Source organism: Cyprinus carpio, chromosome B3 (genome assembly GCF_018340385.1).
Source record: "Cyprinus carpio isolate SPL01 chromosome B3, ASM1834038v1, whole genome shotgun sequence".
Lineage (NCBI taxonomy): Eukaryota > Metazoa > Chordata > Actinopteri > Cypriniformes > Cyprinidae > Cyprinus > Cyprinus carpio.
Genome location: NC_056599.1, coordinates 9,568,666 through 9,589,099, shown reverse-complemented (window position 1 = coordinate 9,589,099; position 20,434 = coordinate 9,568,666). Strand labels below are relative to the sequence as shown.

General features: G+C 38.2%; 1 protein-coding gene across 1 annotated transcript; it reads left to right on the top strand.

Moving 5' to 3' along the window:
- Positions 1–11,565: 11,565 nt before the first annotated feature.
- On the top strand, positions 11,566–19,544 carry LOC109069592 (butyrophilin-like protein 2). The gene is made up of 9 exons (XM_042719555.1): positions 11,566–11,737; positions 16,107–16,120; positions 16,401–16,739; positions 17,110–17,451; positions 17,815–18,165; positions 18,565–18,651; positions 18,755–18,847; positions 19,036–19,110; positions 19,405–19,544. Exons 1-9 carry the CDS (start codon positions 11,712–11,714, stop codon positions 19,530–19,532), a joined length of 1,455 nt encoding a protein of 484 aa, XP_042575489.1. The 5' UTR covers positions 11,566–11,711; the 3' UTR covers positions 19,533–19,544.
- Positions 19,545–20,434: the final 890 nt, after the last annotated feature.

Sequence of the window (20,434 nt, the reverse complement as noted above, 5' to 3'; positions counted from 1 at the left end):
ATGTCAGGGCATAATCGTGCGTTACACGTTAAATATGAAAGAGACGACGTCGGTTTCACGTGTTTGAACATATAACAGTGATTTTTATCAACAACGACAAGTACACAAAATAGAGCCACAAAAACAATACTTGTTTTGAATTTGTTTTTTTTACATCACAACAGATCGGGGGAAAGTTGAAGAGTCCTGAGTCCTGCTTTGTCATATACAGATATAGCCATAGCACGTGTAAAAAAAAAGGACGACGCACTCCGCCACTTCCTTCTTACTATAGAACCATGAAAGCGCAAAGCATCTCAGTGAGGGCCGCATGCCATCTTGAATAAATGAACGTTCATTTGGAGCCAGAGTTGCAAGGTAGAGAGTTGGGTCTGGGAGCCAGAGTCTGAACAAGTAGTGTAATGAGGTGGAGCCGCGGTCTATCACACTCCCGCAGACCCAATCAATCATGAACGAATGCCCTGTTTTTATAGCATAAATTACTAACTAAAAATTCAAACTTATCAGAAAAAAAAGCAAGCGAACCAAATGATCAGCGTGATAACAACGAACTTTAAATGACAAAAAACTATGCGGAACGTGTGATTGGAAGTGTAATTTAGTTTTTTTTTTTTTTTTTTGACTCAAGTCCCATCGTTACATGGAGAGGGTGGGATTTAAGACATGTACTGAAGCCAGCCACCAGGGGGTGATTCCCAAGAGCTAGCAGCTTAAATTTCAGGACGTGGAGTCCACACCCGAAGTACCGGCTCTGTCAAAGGACGTGATGTGTGGCCAAGATGGTATCCCATACTTGGAATTTGGCTCTGCATTTTAACCTATCCCAGTGCACAAAACCGCAAGTAAGTAGTTTTGTCTGCGCCAAACGTCATGTGTGAATTATGAAAAAAGTATAGTGGAGAAGGGCTAGGATGAATAAGCTATGCTTTTCCTACTCGTTTTTCGACATAATGATGTAAAAAGGGGAAAACGGAAAGAACAAAAAAGATAAAATTGTATCATTATGACTTATGGACTGTTTGTATTTTTTTTTTTTTTTTTTTTTTTTTTACATGTCGAATAATAGGTTTTTCAGTCATTCATCTCAAAAAAAAAAAAAAAGTTACAGTGCACAAGAACCCCGGGCTGGACTGACTGAACTTAAAGAGCAGAATATATAATTAGCATATATAATATTATATATTATACTATCTTATATAATATTATATATATATATATATATATATATCTTACCCGACGCTACGGCATGTGCTCCATAGAAATGCCCTGTTAAGACAACAGTAAAAAAAAGAAACTTTATCTGAAACTCTTTCAGTATAACTACATATATCAATGTGCGGAGGGGTTTCAGTTATGCTGTTGTTGGCTGCCCAGTAAACTAGATATAATAAGCTAAGGGATTCCTGATTAAAGTAGGCCTACTTCTTTTGCATACCAGAAAATCTGTCCTAATGGCGGGCTGTTTGCATGGCTTGGTGCAGCTCTTAAGTTAAACTACTGAAGTTTTAAATAATAAATTATTATGTCTAAAAATGTGGTGCTGATTTATCATTCTGTTGGACAAAAGTTTCTATGAACATATGCTGCGTTCCAAGTCCTCCTGGGAGTTAGCCCGTACTTACGAGTTGACAAGTTGTAATTACGACGTAGGGTGCGTTTCAAGTCAGTGTTTAGTCTGCACAAGATGGCGGTGTACCTTCTTTTAATAAATTACAAGAAAATACACCAGGGTTTGTTAACTCTGCTTATAGAAAATGAAGAGCAAAGAATTTGTATCAGGTGTGTTTTGCTTTTTTATAGTTTTTTTTAAATAATTTAATGACGCCACTTTAATCTGTATCGCATAAAAATCTTCTTATTAATTGTTATACTGGAATCCAGTCTATCATTTCAACTAAAAAATTACATTAACAGACAGACGTCGCATCCATCGATACATTGATTCTGTTTTGTTCTCATTGACACGCCCAACTCAGAAACTCAGAGCTTAAAGAAAATTCAAAGTTTCCCACTGCTCGTTAAATACGACTTTTTGGTGGTGGTTCATGTGCGTTTTAACTCGTAAATATGACGTGTCCGACATGAACTTCAACACACCATTAGCCCCAAAACGGGAGCTGTATATGCACCTGCGCTCTGTGACACTGTAAAGTGAATTGAAACTATGGAGCCATGTGCTTTTTTAAACCATTTTCATAGAATTCACATTATATTGTTGGCTTGGGAAATATGTAAAATGCACATGCTAGTGGCCGCAGATGTATCCCTTCTAGCCTTTCACCACAAATCAGACACGAGAGCAGATTAGACTCGGTGGACTTACACTTGAAAAATGGTGTGTTCAGCAGTTGAAATCAAACAATTTCTGATGCCTTTATTCATTTTCATATTGTGCTTTAGCATAAATAGGCAAAGACCGAACACGATCGTTCACGGTGTTGAAACATACAGTGATTTTTCCAACACATTAAAGAGCCACAAATATTTGTTTGAATTTCTTTAAAAAAATCACACAGTTATTAAAAGTTGAGAGTCCTGAGTCTTTGTTTCATATCAGGGAATTACTACCATTAGACTGTAAAAAAAAAAAAGATGGATGACCGCATCTCCACTTCCTTCTAAACGTGAAGCCAAAGTGATCTCAGTATGGGCCGGCTGCCGGTCTTGAATGTCCTTAAATGACATCATTTGGAGCCAGAGTCTGCAAGTAGAGATTGGTCTGGAGCCAGAGTCTGCACGATAGTGTCATGAGGTGGAGCCGCGTATCACACTCCCGCAGACCCAATCAACCATAACGACATGCCCTGTTTTTATAGCATCAAATGACTAGCTAAAATCAAACTTATCACAAAAAAAGCAATCGAACAAAATATCAGCGTTGATGAATAACAAACAACTCTAAATGAACAAAAACATATTTCGGAAAGTTTGTATTGGAAGTGTAATTTAGTTTATGTTTTTAATGTTTTTATTTTAACTCAAGTCCCATTCTTCGTTTACATGGAGAGGGTGTGGGTGGTTTAATGACATGTACTGCAGCCAGCCACCAGGGGGCGATGAAAGAGCCAGCAGCTTCCAATTTTCAAGACGTGTGAGGCACACCCGGAAGTAACCTGCTTTGTCAAAGAACGTGATGTGTGGCCAAGTATGGTATCCCATAATTGGAATTTTTGCTCTGCATTTAACCTATCCAAGTGGCACACACACAGCATTAATAGGTGAACAAAACACACACACACACACCCGGAGCAGTGGCCAGCCAATCCTGCAGTACCTGGGACACAGCTGGTTCGGTGCCTTGCTCAAGGGTCTGCACCTTAGTTGTGGTATTGAGGGTGGAAGAGAGCACTGGGTCGGGTTTGAATTTTTTTAGTATGTTCTTCTTAATGTGTAATTTTGGTCTGGGACTGAATTAACCGTTGAACTGAGAATTATCAGATCCACTGACGTCTTTTCTCCCTGTGTTCTGACCTCACAGAGTTCGTAAACACTGTCTGCAGTCTTCAGGGTTAGTGAATCATTTGTAAAGCTACGCTGATTTGAGATTACAGTCCACTAACCTACAAAATCAGGAGACTTTTTACTTTGTGTACTACAAAAATAAGTCTCCAAAAGTATGTGGATACTGGTTAAATGACAAGTCTTGTCCTAAACAGAAAATGCAGTGAGATCTAAACGAGTCCACACATCACAGCAGAACCAGAACACAGCAGAAAAGACTGAAGAGCAGAACGAAACTCAGCCTGATTCAGGTGGTATCACACAACATGAGGGACATGCTTTTCTAAAATGACATTTGAGTTACAGTTCTTATTACTCGATGTCTGTGATTTCTTGTACCCAAATTGTATGGGAGGTAATGTCTCGTTTGGTTTTTACAGAAACGAGGGTTTGTTTTCTAGACATGGGCATAATGTTTCCAACAGCTAAACCCTGATTAAAAGTCACTAAATGTCATTAGATAAGCTAATTATGAGGACAGTCAGTGGCTGGGCAGATGTCTGCTATATTTACAAGTAAAATGATGACTCAGGTTAGAAGCAACAGAATATCCATGTTGTTGAATTTTTTTTTTTCTGACAAGAGCATACAGCCTAAGTAAAAACTTCACATGCTATAGAAGTAGCTTGTTTATAATAAACCTGCATAAGTGAGCATATAAATCTAGACAAGTAACTTATTCTTATTTGACTGTGGGCAGAGTCTTTTCAATTTCCATGAAAATGAAACTAAAAAAAGATGGAACAACAATACTTGGGCCTTTAACGTCTGTTTTTGTTTTGCTGTAATCCACCTACTTATAATTTACCCAATTGTATTTCAACACTCCCAGTTTGCCAGCTGGCATAAAACACAGTGTATTGCAGCCATTGAAGCTTTCAGTTGAACTGCGTCACAGATTGCAGATTCTACTTGGGCAAAAAAAAAACCAAAACAAAACAACAACAAAAACAACAGCAGCAACAAAAAAAACTCAGCATCCATTCTAAAAAGCTCAGTGACCAGAGAATTATTAAAACACAGATAAATCAACTCATCAGTTTACAGTTTTATAGCTTGTCGTCTTCCATTCTCAGTTGGCGCTCATTCCTGTTGTGCTCGGGTCCTAAAATCTGGCCCCCACCTGAGTCTGAAGAGGAAGGGGTGGGAGGAACAATAATTTTGAATCTGGAGTGCAGTACCCAATACACTAGGTTACATTGAATACTGCACAGTTTTCTGCAAAAGCTATTTGAAACAACAAGGGCTGCATCCTAAATCATCCAAATAAGTTACCTATGTCAAAGAAGATGTAATTTTGGATGCAGCATGGATTGTGAAAAGCACTAAACAAATAAAAAATGACACTGACTGTTTGATCAAAATCTCATAAGTATTGATGTAAAGTTTGGTATAGTGATGTTATTTAGCTATTGCTAATGTAAAAGTTGTGTACTGTTTTTGGATTTGTCAATGGGCATGTGTAATTGTGTCATAACATTTTTATTTTGTATAAATGTGATGTTGATTTGCTATTTAAAACTAATTATAGCTATAAGCCAAGTTCAACAGTATAAATAAATCAGAAACTTAGACCCTTTAGAAACACTGAGAATGAAAATTGAAACCTTCAGAAAATCATTCTTTATTCCTTTTTTTTTTTTTTTTTTTTTACATTATAAAGCCATTATGACACATAAAAACTGTTATTTATTTTAAGATAAATTTAGGAGATTGAGAGAACAAAGACAAATATAATTATCATGAAGTTTGTAGCACCAGAGTTTGTAGAGCTTACAACTGAATTATTAAATATTATTTGAAGACTTGATCTGTCCGCTGCTTTTGACACAGTTAACCACCAGATCCTCCTGTCAACCCTACTGGCAAAGGGCATCTCAGGAACCACACTCCAGTGGTTTGAGTCTTACCTATCAGATAGGTCCTTCAAAGTAACTTGGAGAGGTGAGGTGTCCAAGTCGCAACATCTAACTACTGGAGTGCTGCATGCTGCACAACTCCTTGTTCAAGCTTCTTGTTTCTGTCCAGGCTGGGACTATTGCAATGCTCTCTCTTGGCAGGTCTTCCAGCCAGTTCTATCAAACCTTTACAATTAATCCAGAACGCAGCAGCAAGATTAGTTTTTAATGAGCTGAAAAGAATACACGTCACACCTCTGTTTATCAATTTGCAGTGGCTAACAATAGCTGCTCGCATAAAATTCAAGGCATTAATGTTTGCCTACAAAACCACCACTGGCTCTGCACCCCTTTACCTAAATTCATTACTTCAGGCTTATGTGCCCTCTAGAAGCTTGCGTTCTGCAAATGAACGTCGCTTGATTGTGCCATCCCAAAGAAGCACAAAGTCACTTTTACGGACTTTTAAATTAAATGTTCCCTCCTGGTGGAATGACCTGCCCAACTCAATCCGAGCAGCTGAGTCCTTAGCCACCTTCAAGTATCGGCTTAAAAACACATCTCTTCCATCTTTTATTTGACCCCGCTAACTTTAGCACTCACTACTCTAATTCTATTCTTAAAAAAAAAAAAAAATCTACCTAGCTTTCTAATCTTTTTGTATTCTATCTGTTTTCTTTTCATTTATTTATACAGTTAACAAAAACAAAAAAGACCTCTAACACTAGCTTGCTCTATTCTTTTTCTGTTTTCTTTTTATTTATTATATTTATTTAAAAGCCCTTGCTACGGTGTACTGCATTTAAGCTAACTGAGACTTGTTATTGCAGTTGTATATCATTGCTCCTTTGTTGATTTTGATTGCTTCCATTGTCCTCATTTGTAAGTCGCTTTGGATAAAAAGCGTCTCTAAATGACTAAAGGTAAATGTAATGTAAAATATTAAGTGAAAGTGGAATTAGATCTGTAATCTCACAGTGCATGTTTGCCCATAATGGACCAAATATTTTCTTTGCAATTTAAATCAAATATGAAGCAAGTTTCACCTGAATTGTTTTGAATAAAGAATAAGAACCTTTGCTAATACTTTAAAGTCTTTATGTACAATGTATTATAAAAATAGTTTTAATGCAAAGTGCACACACACAGCAGTGAACACACACACACCATGAACACACACCCGGAGCAGTGGGTAGCTATTTATGCTGCGGCACCCAGGGAGCAGTTGGGGTGACAGTGCCTTGCTCAAGGGCACCTCAGTCGTGGTATTGCCGGCCTGAGACTCGAACCCACAACCTTAGTGTTAGGTGTCAAACTCTCTAACCATTAGGGCCAACGACTTCCCCTAAATATTTATCCAATGCAGAGTATAAAGATTAATACAGGTAACAGGCAATGATAAGGAAGGCAGAAAACAGGTTAGAATAAGGAAATTAAGGAGGGATCCAAAACAGTAAGTCAAGGTAAAACTCTGAAAACAAATAATGCACAGGACACTAGGAAAACATTCAATCACCAGTGATGTTAGTGTCTGTGTGTGCTATTACTATAGTGTGAGACTGATGAGATGATGAGAGACAGGGGATTGCAATTGATGATGAGTCTGGGCAAAGGATTATGGTAAATGGAGTCCGTGGTCAAGTGGCAAGAATCTGGAATGGAAAGCTCTTTAGCGAAGCTTACGGGCACTCCAGCTAGAGATTGTGATGGAGTCCCTTACCAAGGAGTGGCTTCCAGACGCTTCAAATAGAATAGACTAAAGTCTACACCAGGAGGGAGGTGGAATGGAAGGGGAACAAGGGGAGGGATGGAGGGCCAGATCCATGTGGAAGTGGGTGGAGTAGGGGCTGAGGAAGGGAAAGGGGTGGAGGGTGAGAGGGTGGAGTAGTAAGCCAGGGTGGAGCAGAGTGCCAGGGTGGAGCCAGCAGAGCAGGAAGTCCAAGGTGGAACCGACGGGTCCAAATACCACCAGAGTGGAGCGGGTGGAGTTGGGAACCACCAGGGTGGATCTGAAGACCACCAAAGCGAAGCTGAAGACCACCAGGATGGGACAGGTGGTACTGAAGACCACCAGGGCAGTGCAGACGACCACCACAGCAGAGCAGATGGATCTGAAGATTCCCACGGTGAAGCAGACGACCACCAGGTCAGAACTGAAGACCATGGTGGAGCAAATCTAACTTCTAATCTAAATATCTAAAAGATCAAACAAAAAGCACAGAGAGGTTAACAGCAGCCTCTGCTGTTGTAACAGGATGGGCAGAGAGTTCATATCTGGTCTCCTTGACCATGACAGAACAGCCATAGAGTTCACAGACAGTTTCTGTGGCCGGGTCAAGACAGGACACAAGTTCATGGATGACCTCTGTGGTCAGTTCAGGACAGGATTCTGGCAGAGGGTTCACAGATAGCCTCTATAGCTGTGACAGGGCAAACAGAGTGTTCAGGAGGGGTCTCTTTGACCGGGACAGTGTACTGAGTAAGATTCAGAGACAGTCTTAGTGACCGTAACAGGCAGGGCTGAGAGTTCATGATTGGCTTCTAGGGTCGAGACTAGTATGACAGGGGATTTACTGACGGTCTCCATGACCTCGTCAGGACTGACAAAGCATTCAAAAGTGGGCACCCCCATCTTAAGAGGAATGGAAGTGGATAACACCACCATCTCTGGTGGTTCTGCAGTGAACACTGTCAGCTATGGAGGTTCTGCAGTGAGTCTATTGAGTCTCTCTTGGCCTAACTTGGGAACAATGACCTTATCCGGACCAGACTTGGAAACAGCAGCCCTCTCTGGGCCAGACTCGGGAACAAGAGCCGTCTGTGGGCTTTCATTCAAATTGAACTGGAGAAAGCTCCTGGCTTAACTGTGTGATAAACGTGGGATCCAGGTTGGGATCTGGAGTGGAGTCTGATTGCTCCTGGACTGGAGCGGGGTCTGGATTGGATTTTGAGGCAGATTCATGGACTAGTGCAGGTTCGAGATTAGAATCTGAGGCTGGCACCTGGACTGGAGTAGGCTCTTGAGTGGACTCTGAGTGTCCAGGCTGAAACGGGCTCTTGGGATGTAGGAGCAGACTTTGAAGTGGCCCACGCACTCAAAACAGCCATTAGGTGAAAGGCGGAGACAGACTTTTTGACTATGGCAGCAGCGGTGAGATTGGGCAGCTCTGTAGCAGGCTTCTCTGGAGCAGGTTGCCCAGGAACCTCTGGGACCACCAAACTTCATGGGAGTCAGGTCCTCCAGGAATACTGGGCTTGAGACCCCTGAAGTCAGATACTTCAGGCCCACCAGAGTGGACTTAGCTGCCCTTCTCTTTCTCAACCTTTGTTTTTTTTGTTTGGATTAGAAAGCAAGACTGTCTTTCATAAATATATTTGCTGGCTGTGTCTTTCTTCGGGGGGTTGTTTTATGGACTAAAACAGAATCACAGGATTCTGGGACTGAAGTGAACACTGGAGGGAGGATAGGAGCAGAGAATTCTGTACGAGGTGCCAAATCAAGGAGCCAGGAGAGGCATGCTGGAGCTGACTCTGGAGGGCATGCTGGAGTCGACACTGAATGCTTACTTCTCTGCCTACTTTTCTTGGCAGAGGTTATAGAGAGCATTATCTCAGCAGGGTGTTCTGTGGGCTGAAAGCTGAGCAGATTTGCACAGGGGTGGTGATGGTAGTTTCATCAACCTCACCAACGGTGAGGGAGGAACCACCCAGCCACAATACATGGTCAATATACTGAGTAAGAGAACATGTGGTATATGTTGCATGCACCTGATTCAAAAGATGGTCACTGAGTCCAAGCCAGAAGAGAGTATTCAACGTGCCATTGCTCCAGGACACAAGATGAGAGAGTTTGATGAACTCCTCTACATACTCCTCTATTGGGCAGCCATCCTGAGTATGTGTATAGAGTAATGCGGCAGGATCAAATAAAATGGAGCTCCTTCTGCTGTGTTGTCTGTTTTGTACGGTTTGGTCTTCTGTCACAAGTTTGTATGGATGAAATGAGCTTCTTTACTCCACAACTAAAAAGGCAAACTCAAACTGGTAAGTATCAAAATGAACAGTCTCAGGAAGCTCACTTAACTGAAGTAACAGTCCTTTCTTTTCTCTTGTGGGGATAGCCACAGAGATCCAAAAGTCATCCCAGTAAATCCAACAGGTAAGCATACAGTTCCAAAGGCACAGAATCCAAAGAGCAACAGAGCGTGCAACCTTAAGACCAGGTTGACCACTACATGTGTTTGGTACTGGCTTATGAAGAGGGACTGATGAGGCTGATGGCAGACAGGTGTGGTGATTGTGTTGATGGCTAAGCTGGTGACTGTGACAGTATTAATAATGATAAAAGTATTTATAATTTTAATAAATATAATCATTTACTATCTGTTATTATTGCATCCTGTTAATGTACAACAATACTGAGGTGCAAATAAGCCTAGTATGTATCTGCCAGTATAAAGTATAAATAGCATCTAATTATTATTTACACTTTTACATGGTAAATAGAATATATCAAGATTTTCACTAAGTGTAAATAGCATCTAGAGCTATTAGCACTTAGCCTACTGTAAATAGGATATATTGCTAAGAAAGTATGTAAATCCACTTAGTGTAAATAGCAGCTGCCATATTTTCTTACCCTATTGGCAGATCATTTGTAAAATAAGAAAAATGCACTTAAATTATTATTATTATTATTATTTTTGCCCATGAGATACCATGAAAATTAATAGCCTATTAGTTCAATAACCTACCATTCTGCCAGTTGTCACCTGTGATATTATAACAGTGATAAGAATTATACTTGTATTGAGTCTGAAGTATGCAGACGTCTTTTTGACAGGAGCTGTTGCCATGTTGAATCGTTATATCAGAGCTCCATTGATCAGGGCTTTTCATAGTCGTGTTGCATGCTCTAAACTCAGAGTCAACCTACTCAGAGTTGACTAAATTTACACAATTCAGCTGCTCTGAACCCAAAAACTCAGTTTCCCATCTCAGATTAAGTCAACTCAGAGTTCAAGTTTTAACTCAAGTTTTAACTCAGAGTTGGTTGAACTTCCTTATTGAAACGGGCCCCAGGACCACAAGCAGTTTATTCATTAAATTATTGATTTTTAATGTATTTATTTTTGTACTTTTTTCTTTTGCCATTTAGATTATTCCCATTGCAAATACTTTTTTTTTCTCTCTCTCTCTACATGGTGATGTTTTCTTAATCAGAACCTGTTTATCTGGATTAACCGGAGTAGGCTACTGTTTCTCAAAGAAAGAAATCAGGTTAAACATATTGCTTTCATGCACCAGATCGCTTACTTAACAGACAAACATCTTTACTATCCCTAGAGATGATTATGATTTCAACTAAACATGGAGCTTCTAATGTTTATTTTTGTGGAAGTAATTCCAGTTATATCTGGCGGTATGTACATGTTTTTCTCTCTTTAAGCTGATTATGAAAACAGCCCTCAAAATTAAGCTTTCCAATAGCAGTGTGCAGTTTAATTAGTTGTTTTGGGAGATGGTGTTGAGTTTTGTATGTCTGATATCATAAAGAATATTTTTGATCGTGATTTAGTCAACCAGATGTTAGTTTTATCTTCAGAAGGCAAATATCTTGCTGCAATCTTGTGTTACCTGAACATTATGGAACATGCACAGTAGTTCTTATACTAGTAGCTGTACAGAAACTGTTTGATCTTACTCCGATTTTTTTTTTTGTTTTGTTTGATTTTTTTTTTTTTTGTTTGTTTTTATTTGTTGGTTGATTGAACCCCTAATGTGCAACTACAAAAACACAAAGACAAGCTTAATTTAATTCCTCTTGTCTTATTATTAGTAGTAGTATATTATATATATATATATATATACAGTATATATATTATATATATATATATATATATACACACACACATAGTCCCTCTGGTGCACAATCAAATACATTTTGTTAGCTGATATGCTGAAATTTAACTTTTTTTCCAGATCATTTAAAAGTATCAGGATCGAGTCGCTCCATATCTGCGTCTGTGGGTGAGGACGTCACTCTGAACTGCTCTGTTAACTCTCACATTACACCTGAACACATTGACGAGGTTTCATGGAAGAAAACAGATGAAGATAAAGATATTCTAGTTCTGCTCTACCAAAACAATCAGACTTTATCAGATTCATCAAATGAGCGATACAGAGACAGAGTTGAGTTCTTTACTGCTGAAATCCCCAAAGGAAACTTCTCTCTCAGACTGAAGAGTGTCAGAACTGAGGATAAAGGAGTTTACATGTGTCAAGTGTTTGCTGGAGGACTTTCAGCCAATGCAACTACAGTATTGGATAACTGGGTGAGTAACAGATTAAAGTTGGAGCTGTCATATACTTTGTAAAAACTGTAAAATGTTTAATGCCTTTGGTTATAATAGGGATTATTATTATTATTATTATTATTATAGTTCATTTGTAAAGCATATCTCACAATGCATATTGTTAAAAAAATTACCTAAATGCACCTAACATCCACCAAGTAATCCAAAATAGACGTTTTTTCATTCATTCATTCATTCATTTATTTGATTCATTCATTCATTCATGTCTACTGCAATTCTTAATAAAGACATTCAATAGTAGGCTATTATATATTTTTTTTAATTTCTAGTGGGGTTTTCTTATAAACATAAGTTAATCTTTTCAGTATTTCATTTGTTTATTTATTTTCTAGAATACTGTGTAAAATTAACAGGCCTAATTTCAATATATGTTTGTTTTTCATAAAAAAATTGAAAGATCCTAATGTTAATTGAGTTTTCCAGAGTTTATATTTTTAAGAGTTTTTCTAATATTAACTCAAGAGTTTTACTGTTGTTTTTACTAATTGGTCTGAAATGGTCAAGGGGTACTGGGGTCTAACATTTAAAACTGAAATAAAAAATAAACACATACAGTACAGCCAACATGCATGGGACAAAGAGCCACGAAACCGGAAGATTATATGCAACAGAGTGATTTATTAAGGGAAAATATGATGTAAATATAAAGGTTTGATGGTGAAACAAAAAAGTGGTATAAATATATTTAGAGCATATACAGTATTTATAGAAACAGTCATACTCAAAACAGTGGGAACGTGAAGAAGGGACGTGGGAAATCAAAGAAAATAACAAAACCAAAAACCCTCTAACTTTTAACTATCGCCCTAAGCCTAACTATGAAAAGAAAACGCGATCAAACAAAAATAGTGAGCACAAAACAGCAACAACATGGGGGGGGGGGGGGGGGGGGGTTTGGGGTGGGGGGGGGGGGGGGGGGGGGGGGGGGGGGGGGGGGGCTTGCGGGTGGTCTGGCATTCTCTTATATCTGGGAGGGTCTTGTCTGATTGGGAAAGGCAGGATGGATCCCGTCAGCGGTAATGAAGATTGACAGGTGATAGGACCAATGACCAGTAACTAAGAAAGTGAAAGAAAACAAGAGAAGCAAAGACAGAGAGAAACACAGGACAAAGCACGAACACATAAAACCCCCACCCATAAGAACAAACATATATGGCAATATTGTTTGTTAAATCCTGAAACCAAAACTACAGCACAAACCAGAGTTCAACTAGGCACTTCTAGAAAGGGCATCCGCTACTACATTTTCTGTTCCTTTCTTGTGGCAAATTTCCAAATTATAATTTTGTACAATCAGGGCCCAGCGCATGAAGCGATGATTCTGATTCTACCTGCAAGAGAGGAAAAATTACAGATTATGATCCAAATAAACAGTAACAGGAAGAGAACTAGAACCAATGTAAACTTCAAAATATTTTAGTGCCAACAGCAATGCAAGAGCTTCTTTTTCAATGGTCTAATAGTTGAGTTGACAGGGTGTTCAGTGACATTTCGGTCACTCCTGGAGGAGTACGGTACACGCATTGACCTTGAGTTTAAAGGGGAATGCAATGTCTGGAGCAGCAAGGATTAGGGTGCAGCACAACAAAGCTTTAATATTTCCAAAAGCCTGCTGACGCTCAGCTGACCAAACGAACTGCTGGGATGGACTAAATAAATTTGTGAGAGGACAAACCACACTGGGAACATTCTGACAAAATCTGCAATAGTATCCAGTCATTCCTAACAACTGGTGCAACTTGCATCTGGTGTTGGGAACAGGAAAGTCGGTTATGGCGGAAACTTTGGCCGCAATGGGACAAACTTGACCTTGGCCAACTTCTTTACCAAACAAATTCACATTTGGACAGATTTAGAGTTAGTGTAGATTTGGCAAGCCGTTTAAACATGGTGTGCAACAAAGAAATGTGTTCTGACCACTCAGATGAGTACACTACTAAGTCATCCAGATATGTTAAAAGGCAGTGTAGAGAAAAGAAGATCTTGAATCATCCAGATATGTGTTACAATTTGGGACACCGGCCAACACTGTATTAACCAACTTCTGGAAAGTAGCAGACGCGTTGCACAGCCCGAAGGCCGTAACCTTATATTGCATCAAGTGATCAGGTGTTACGAAGGCAGAAATATCTGAAGCTTGAGGCATTAATGGCTCCTGCCAGTAACCTTGCATTAAATCCAATTTAGTGACAAAGCAGGCAGACCCAAGGTTGTCAGTGCAATCCTCCATACGAGGAAGAGGGAAGCAATCAGGTACTGTCACAGCATTAACCTTTCGATAATCCGTGCAAAAACTGAATGTTCCGTCTGGTTCGGGTACAAAAACACACAGCGAACTCCACAGACTACAACTAGTACAACTATTTCTACTAAATATTCAGCTTCTTTCCTCATGATAGCTCCCTTATTTGGATTCACACTGTAGGCATGTTGATTGATGGGGGAGAGTTATTAACATTTATATAATGTTGTAATACCAAAGTCAGGGTGTCATTGAAGAGAGTGGGAAAACTATAAATTACCTGGATAATGTCCTGTCATTATGATTCAGATAAGTGAGTGAGATATGAAGGCAATTCCGTCAACATTTCTGAATTGCTCTCTCCCGGGTCCTCACCACCACACCTCGTTCTTGTTCTGACTGGGTCTTGAACCTGGGTCTCCGGCATGGGAGGTGGATGCACTAACAAGGAGGGTAAATGAGTGAAGGTTTGTGAAGGAGTGAAGGAGTGAGGTTTACCTGCATACCACCTACCCGCTGGCCTCTGTTACACTTATCCTGGCACACTGTTGAGGGGCATTGTGCAACACAAGACCTTCCTCATCAGCAGCACATACCTGAGCAGAAGATGTATCCTCACTAACTACTGCAACAGTAAAAACAACAGGTGTGGATGTTTTCTCAGTAGTTTTTCCCTGTGGACTCTCTCTAAGATGAAATGCTTTCAACATGTTTACGTGGCACACTCGTGACTGGCGTTTTCTTTCAGGAGAACAAATTACATAGTCTGTCTCACTCAATTTTTTCTGCACTACGTAGGGGCCAGAAAAGCGGGCAGACAAGGCAGATCCTGGGATTGATACAAGCACCTGGTCACCGGCCTGAAAAGCATGCAGGACCGTTCTAGCTTCATACTGGCGCGTCATGACTTTTTACGCAGCTGTAAGCGATTCTTTTGCCAGGTCACAAGCGTTATGTAATGCTCTCTAAAACTTCTAATTCATAATTCAGCACATTAGTCTTAGGACTTGCATCAATTTCCAATATGTTTTCTTTTAGGACCTTTGAGTGGTCCTTGTATACATAGTATGCCCAAAAACAAGCTCAGGAACCCAGCACTGAACCCGAGCGACTCTTGAACCATTTCGCACACTGCAAATAACACCAATGGGGACGCCTTCATCTCAATCTCTACTTATGTCTGCACAGTACTTCCTTAACATAGACTTAAGCATCTGGTGAAATAGTTCAAGTGCGCCTTGACTCTCCGGATGATAGGGTCCAGATTAAAATCTGTGGGTGATGAAAAGTGATTAATTTGAAAATGTGTCCCTTTGTCAGTTTGTACAACTTTCGGTAAGCCAAATGTGGAGAAAAATTTGACCAATGCCTTGATAATCACAGAAGCAGTAATTTTGCCTCAGGGAACCAGGTAGCAGTACACATTAGCGTTAATAGAAACTGATTTCCTGACTTTGTTTTAAGCAGCGGTCTGACACAGTCGATAATAAGATGTTCAAAGGGCTCTCCAGTAACTGGAATGGGAGAGAGGGGAGCCCGAGGAATAACCTGATTTGGTTTTCCTCTTACACTAGCAAGTATAATGAGTCCGGCAAAATTCCACAACATCCCTCTTTAACCCAGGCCAAAAGAAATTGATTCTATTGTACAATTTTGTGATACCCAAATGACCTGACAACACAGGATTGTGCGTCAGACACAGCACATGCTGACAATAAACAGAAGGAATGACAATCTGGTACACAACATTCAAATCAGCATCACTTTCAGTATTAGAGCACCATTTGCGCATTAACAAGTCATTCTCTACAAAATAAGCAACTTCTTTCTTGCTAACCTTGTCTGGAGAAAAAACAGAGGCAAAACATTTGATTAAAGACACACAACACAAACACGTAACGCATGGAAAAAAATGAAATTTTGCGCAGGGGGGGGGGGAAATACAGGGAATGTTACCCATAATTATTCTCTTTGTTCAGTAGCTGTTTGTTTCACAGGTTTCTCTCTTTCACACATAATTGTGTTGATTCTCTGTATTTCTGCATCTGGATCTGCTCTTCTTCTCTGCTGTCTGATCTACTGCAGATCACATGATAAAGGTAACTCAGAAGGAATCAACTAGAGGTTTGTGACACAATAACAGTTTTAGTAGTGGTAGTCTATGATGTAAAACCACTGACAGTTGATACAAAATTCTCTTTCGGTGTTTTGCATTACAAAGTCACATAAATATTTATAGTTATTTCTGTAAATCTAAATTTGAATAGTATTTTTTTATTTTTTTTGCACACTTCGTGCAAACTAAAAATGCAGCTTGCAAAATTCAGTTTTGAAATTTTCACTTTTCACTTTAGAAATTAGACGTCTATTCTTTTTCAGGTTTCCTTGTGCAACATTGTTGTAACCAGATTTTTCTGGGATCTTCAGTGGTTTTGCCCTGTTATGTTGACAAACACGTATTAAACCAAAGTCTGGTGGTGGAATGGAGAAGAACAGGCTCAGAGACTCTGGTTCATCTGTATAAAGATGGTGAGAGTCGAGCAGAGGCCCAGCAGCAGGATTATCATGATAGAGTTCATTTCTTTACTGATCAGATTCATCATGGAAACTTCTCCCTCCGTCTGGACAATCTGACAGCTAAAGATGAGGGAGAATATACATGTACCGTTTACAGTGACCAGGACTGTGTGTATTTATCTGAGACAAATTTGACACTGAGTGAGTAAACATTAAAAGCAAAAACTACTTTAATCTACTGTACTATTTTAGTGCATTATTTTAATTTAGTTCTGCATATTACATTTGTGTCTTAAGACTTTGCAATAAAGCAAATTAATTCTGTCATGCATGTTATGCATTCAAGTTTACATATTGATGTTTGTAAATTTGATTGTATGTTAGCTTTTAGTCAACTGGAGGTGACCTTTTTTTTTGTACAACTGATCCAAACTAGAACCAAATGTTTGTTCCTATTTAAGAGTAACTGTCATCACCAGCATTGTTTTCCCAATATTATTGTACAAAATACCCTTAAATATTTTGTTAACAAAATTTTCACATTGGTAACATGTTGTTGTTCCATTTTTAGCTTTTACTGTTGAAGAATCTGATTCCCTTGTTGTTCCTCTCGGAGGGTCAGTGGTTCTGCCCTGTCAGATTAACAAACGCTTATTAAAGAAAAGACTAAAGGTGGAATGGAGAAGAACAGACTCAGAGACTCTGGTTCATCTGTATCAAGATGGTGAGAGTCGAGCAGAGAAACAGCAGCAGGATTATCATGATAGAGCTCATTTCTTTACTGATCAGATTCAACATGGAAACTTCTCCCTCCGTCTGGACAATCTGACAGCTGAAGATGAGGGACGATACACATGTACAGTTTACAGTGAGAAGGACTGTGTGTATTCAGCCATCACAGACCTGGAATTGTGTAAGTTTAAAAATTAATTTTGATTTTGTAGTTTATTTTGAATTTCAAATTATATTTCCATATTTTAAGGTAGCATTATGATCAATCATTTTAGTCATAAATATCCACTTTTTTTTTTTTTTTACAACAGTTTAAAAGACTGTCACTTTTTTGAATGAAAGTAGTAATTTTCTCCATTAAAAGAATAATAATAATAAAAAATCTTACTGATTCTAAACATTTGAATGGTAGTGTAATTGTCACATTATTATGTATATAAATTTGTGTTGAGAATGAACCGAGACTTCAGCCCACTTGACTACTGTAGATTCATGGCAGAAGAATAATGAGAAAAACACTGCCTTTGATATTTTTGTTTTAAAGGGTTTGAGGTTAAACATTCTTGTCGAACGCTTGCTCCTCTGGGATCTTCAGTGGTTTTGCCCTGTTATGTTGATGAACTCTTACTAATGGAGGGTCTGGAGGTAGAATGGAGAAGAACTGACTCGGAGACTCTGGTTCATCTGTATCAAGATGGTGAGAGTCGAGCAGAGTCCCAGCAGCAGGATTATCATGATAGAGCTCATTTCTTTACTGATCAGATTCAACATGGAAACTTCTCCCTCCTTCTGGACAATCTGAGAGCTGAAGATGAGGGACGATACACATGTACAGCTTACAGAAATCATACATCCGTGTTTTCATCTGAAACTAATTTGGAACTGAGGCTACAAGGTAAGTCAGCCTTGATACAGTTTATGTTTTTATTTTTGCATAATCTTAAGGTTAAACATTACTAGCTGTGCACATAAATGTCTAATGTTGTTTTGCACCACTGCTCAGGTTGTGCTTTACTAGTTTATTTGCAGTTTGTTCAAATGTCTTCACACAACACTAAGGCTGACGCTAATCCAGACGGGTTTAACATTACTTAATGTTTTCATTATCGTTTTGTTCGTAATTGTATCTTTTGTGTACGGTTTAGTTTTTGTCAATTGATTAGTTTAAAAGTCTTATGAATGTTTTTCTGATAATTATGTGTTTTGTGTGATGTTTTGTTGTTTTTTGTACACCTAATATAAAATCGGACCAGCATCACATTGCATGTTATTTACCATTTAATTATCTCTCCAGACACAGTCTTCTGTCTTCAGATGTTTCTCGTCTTCTGTCCAAATATGATCATGTTTCTTTCGTTTGTCCTCTGGGGTGTTTCTGAAGGTGAGTGTTATAGTAGTGATTGTATTTTGGTATATATACAGTATATCAAATGATTTACTAATACAACAGTAAATCTAATGACTGATATCTGCTTTTGTTTCAGGGTCTCTAAATGAGTCGGTCTCTTGCTGTGCTCTTTATTTTCTGAGGCCTCTTATGTTGCTCTGGGCGGCTCCATATGCTCATGAGTTCACAGGTTATGATTCATTTATGATGAGTGTCCATTTATTAGATTAAATATACTATATGTACTTTGTCCAAACAAATAACCTCAATAAATTTTCCATTAAGAGGTGATCAGTGTTTTATTGCCATTTGTTATGTATTGTGTTGGTGTTGTATGATATTGTAATTCATTATTTTGTACCTTTCTGTTTCTTACAGGCAAGACTAAAACATATATTCACAATTACAGTTATGACACAGAATACATTGTTTTATCAACTGTTTTTTATTCAGGTAAACAAATCCAAATGTAAAGCAACAGCCATTATCATAAACATATGAAATGCACAATTAACAGTTGTATGTAGTTGTGTATATACAAATATAGTAAATCTATAATAATAAGAAATTCAGTGTGCTATCAATTTATAGCTGGTTTAAAAATATATATATATATATATATTTTACTAAATATTATTTTATTAACGTTAAAGTAGTAACGTTATTTTTGGTTATTTTTCTAATGTGTATTTATATTTAGTTTGTTCTTCTGTTTAGTGGTTGCTTTTATATTTTTCTCTCTTCCAGTTCTGTTTAAATCTGCCTGGGACAAAAGCTTAAATTACACAGGATTTGAAGGTGTCACGATAATATTCATCTTTGTGACTGTGCTTCTGCTAAACCTCATCTATATTATTTTATGCAAGTATTTCTAGTACCAATGGCATGTATGTTATTGTTTTATTGTTTTATTTCTAGTACCAATGGAATTTTTGTAATGTATTTGGATATGTTTTATGATATTGTATTTAAGTTGTTTTAATATAATTTGATGAGTTGAAGAGATTTATTTAGTTATGATTTAGTCTTTACTACAGTAACTTTATAATGAATATACAGTGAATGATGATTAAATTGATGCCCCAAAGCATCAGCCGCTCATGTGAATGTCACAAACAGTTCTGCAGTAACATAATTTTGTTTCTTCTACACAGTTTTAAGCTATGCATTCATTACATTAATTCAAAAACATGGCAAACGTTTTATTCCTTTAATTCATGGCTGTTTTGTCTTATACAGTGTTGGCGAGATTCATCTGGAAATTAAGCCAACAGATTATTACTATTTTCAGGGTTCTGGCTAGAATAAGCTTTGATATTTTGCCTTCATTACAATTCCTCCTCCTGTTCTTTGCCTTTGGATCTGCCAGATCTGGTAAATTTACCTTTGTGAACTATTTATGTTCATTTGTAAGTAATAGTGTTAAAATCAAAGAGTTCAAGTTTAATCATGTTGTTATTTTATTGATTCTTTTGTTTGTATAGATATTTTTATTTTTTTTTTTTTTATGATTAATTAATTGTTGCTGTTTTACCAGTTTTTCTCACACTGACAAGATACGACTGGGATCTTACATGTTTACCAGTTTTTCTCACACTGACAAGATACGACTGGGATCTTACATGTGGGAGATAGGTGTGGTGTATTGCATGTGGGATTATTATGTGTTGTTAGTGTTTTTGTATTGTTATGATTTCTGTTGTGGACGTATTGTTTATTTTTTTTGTTGTTTATAGTATATTATCTTTGGCGCATACAGAAATTACGGAGCGTTTTG

Coding starts and splice junctions, on each gene's coding strand:
- LOC109069592 (XM_042719555.1), top strand. CDS start 11,712: ATGCAACTACAGTATTGGATAACTGG. Junction 18,652..18,754: donor CCTCTGGGGTGTTTCTGAAG/GTGAGTGTTATA, acceptor CTTTTGTTTCAG/GGTCTCTAAATGAGTCGGTC. Junction 19,111..19,404: donor ATCAACTGTTTTTTATTCAG/GTAAACAAATCC, acceptor TCTCTCTTCCAG/TTCTGTTTAAATCTGCCTGG.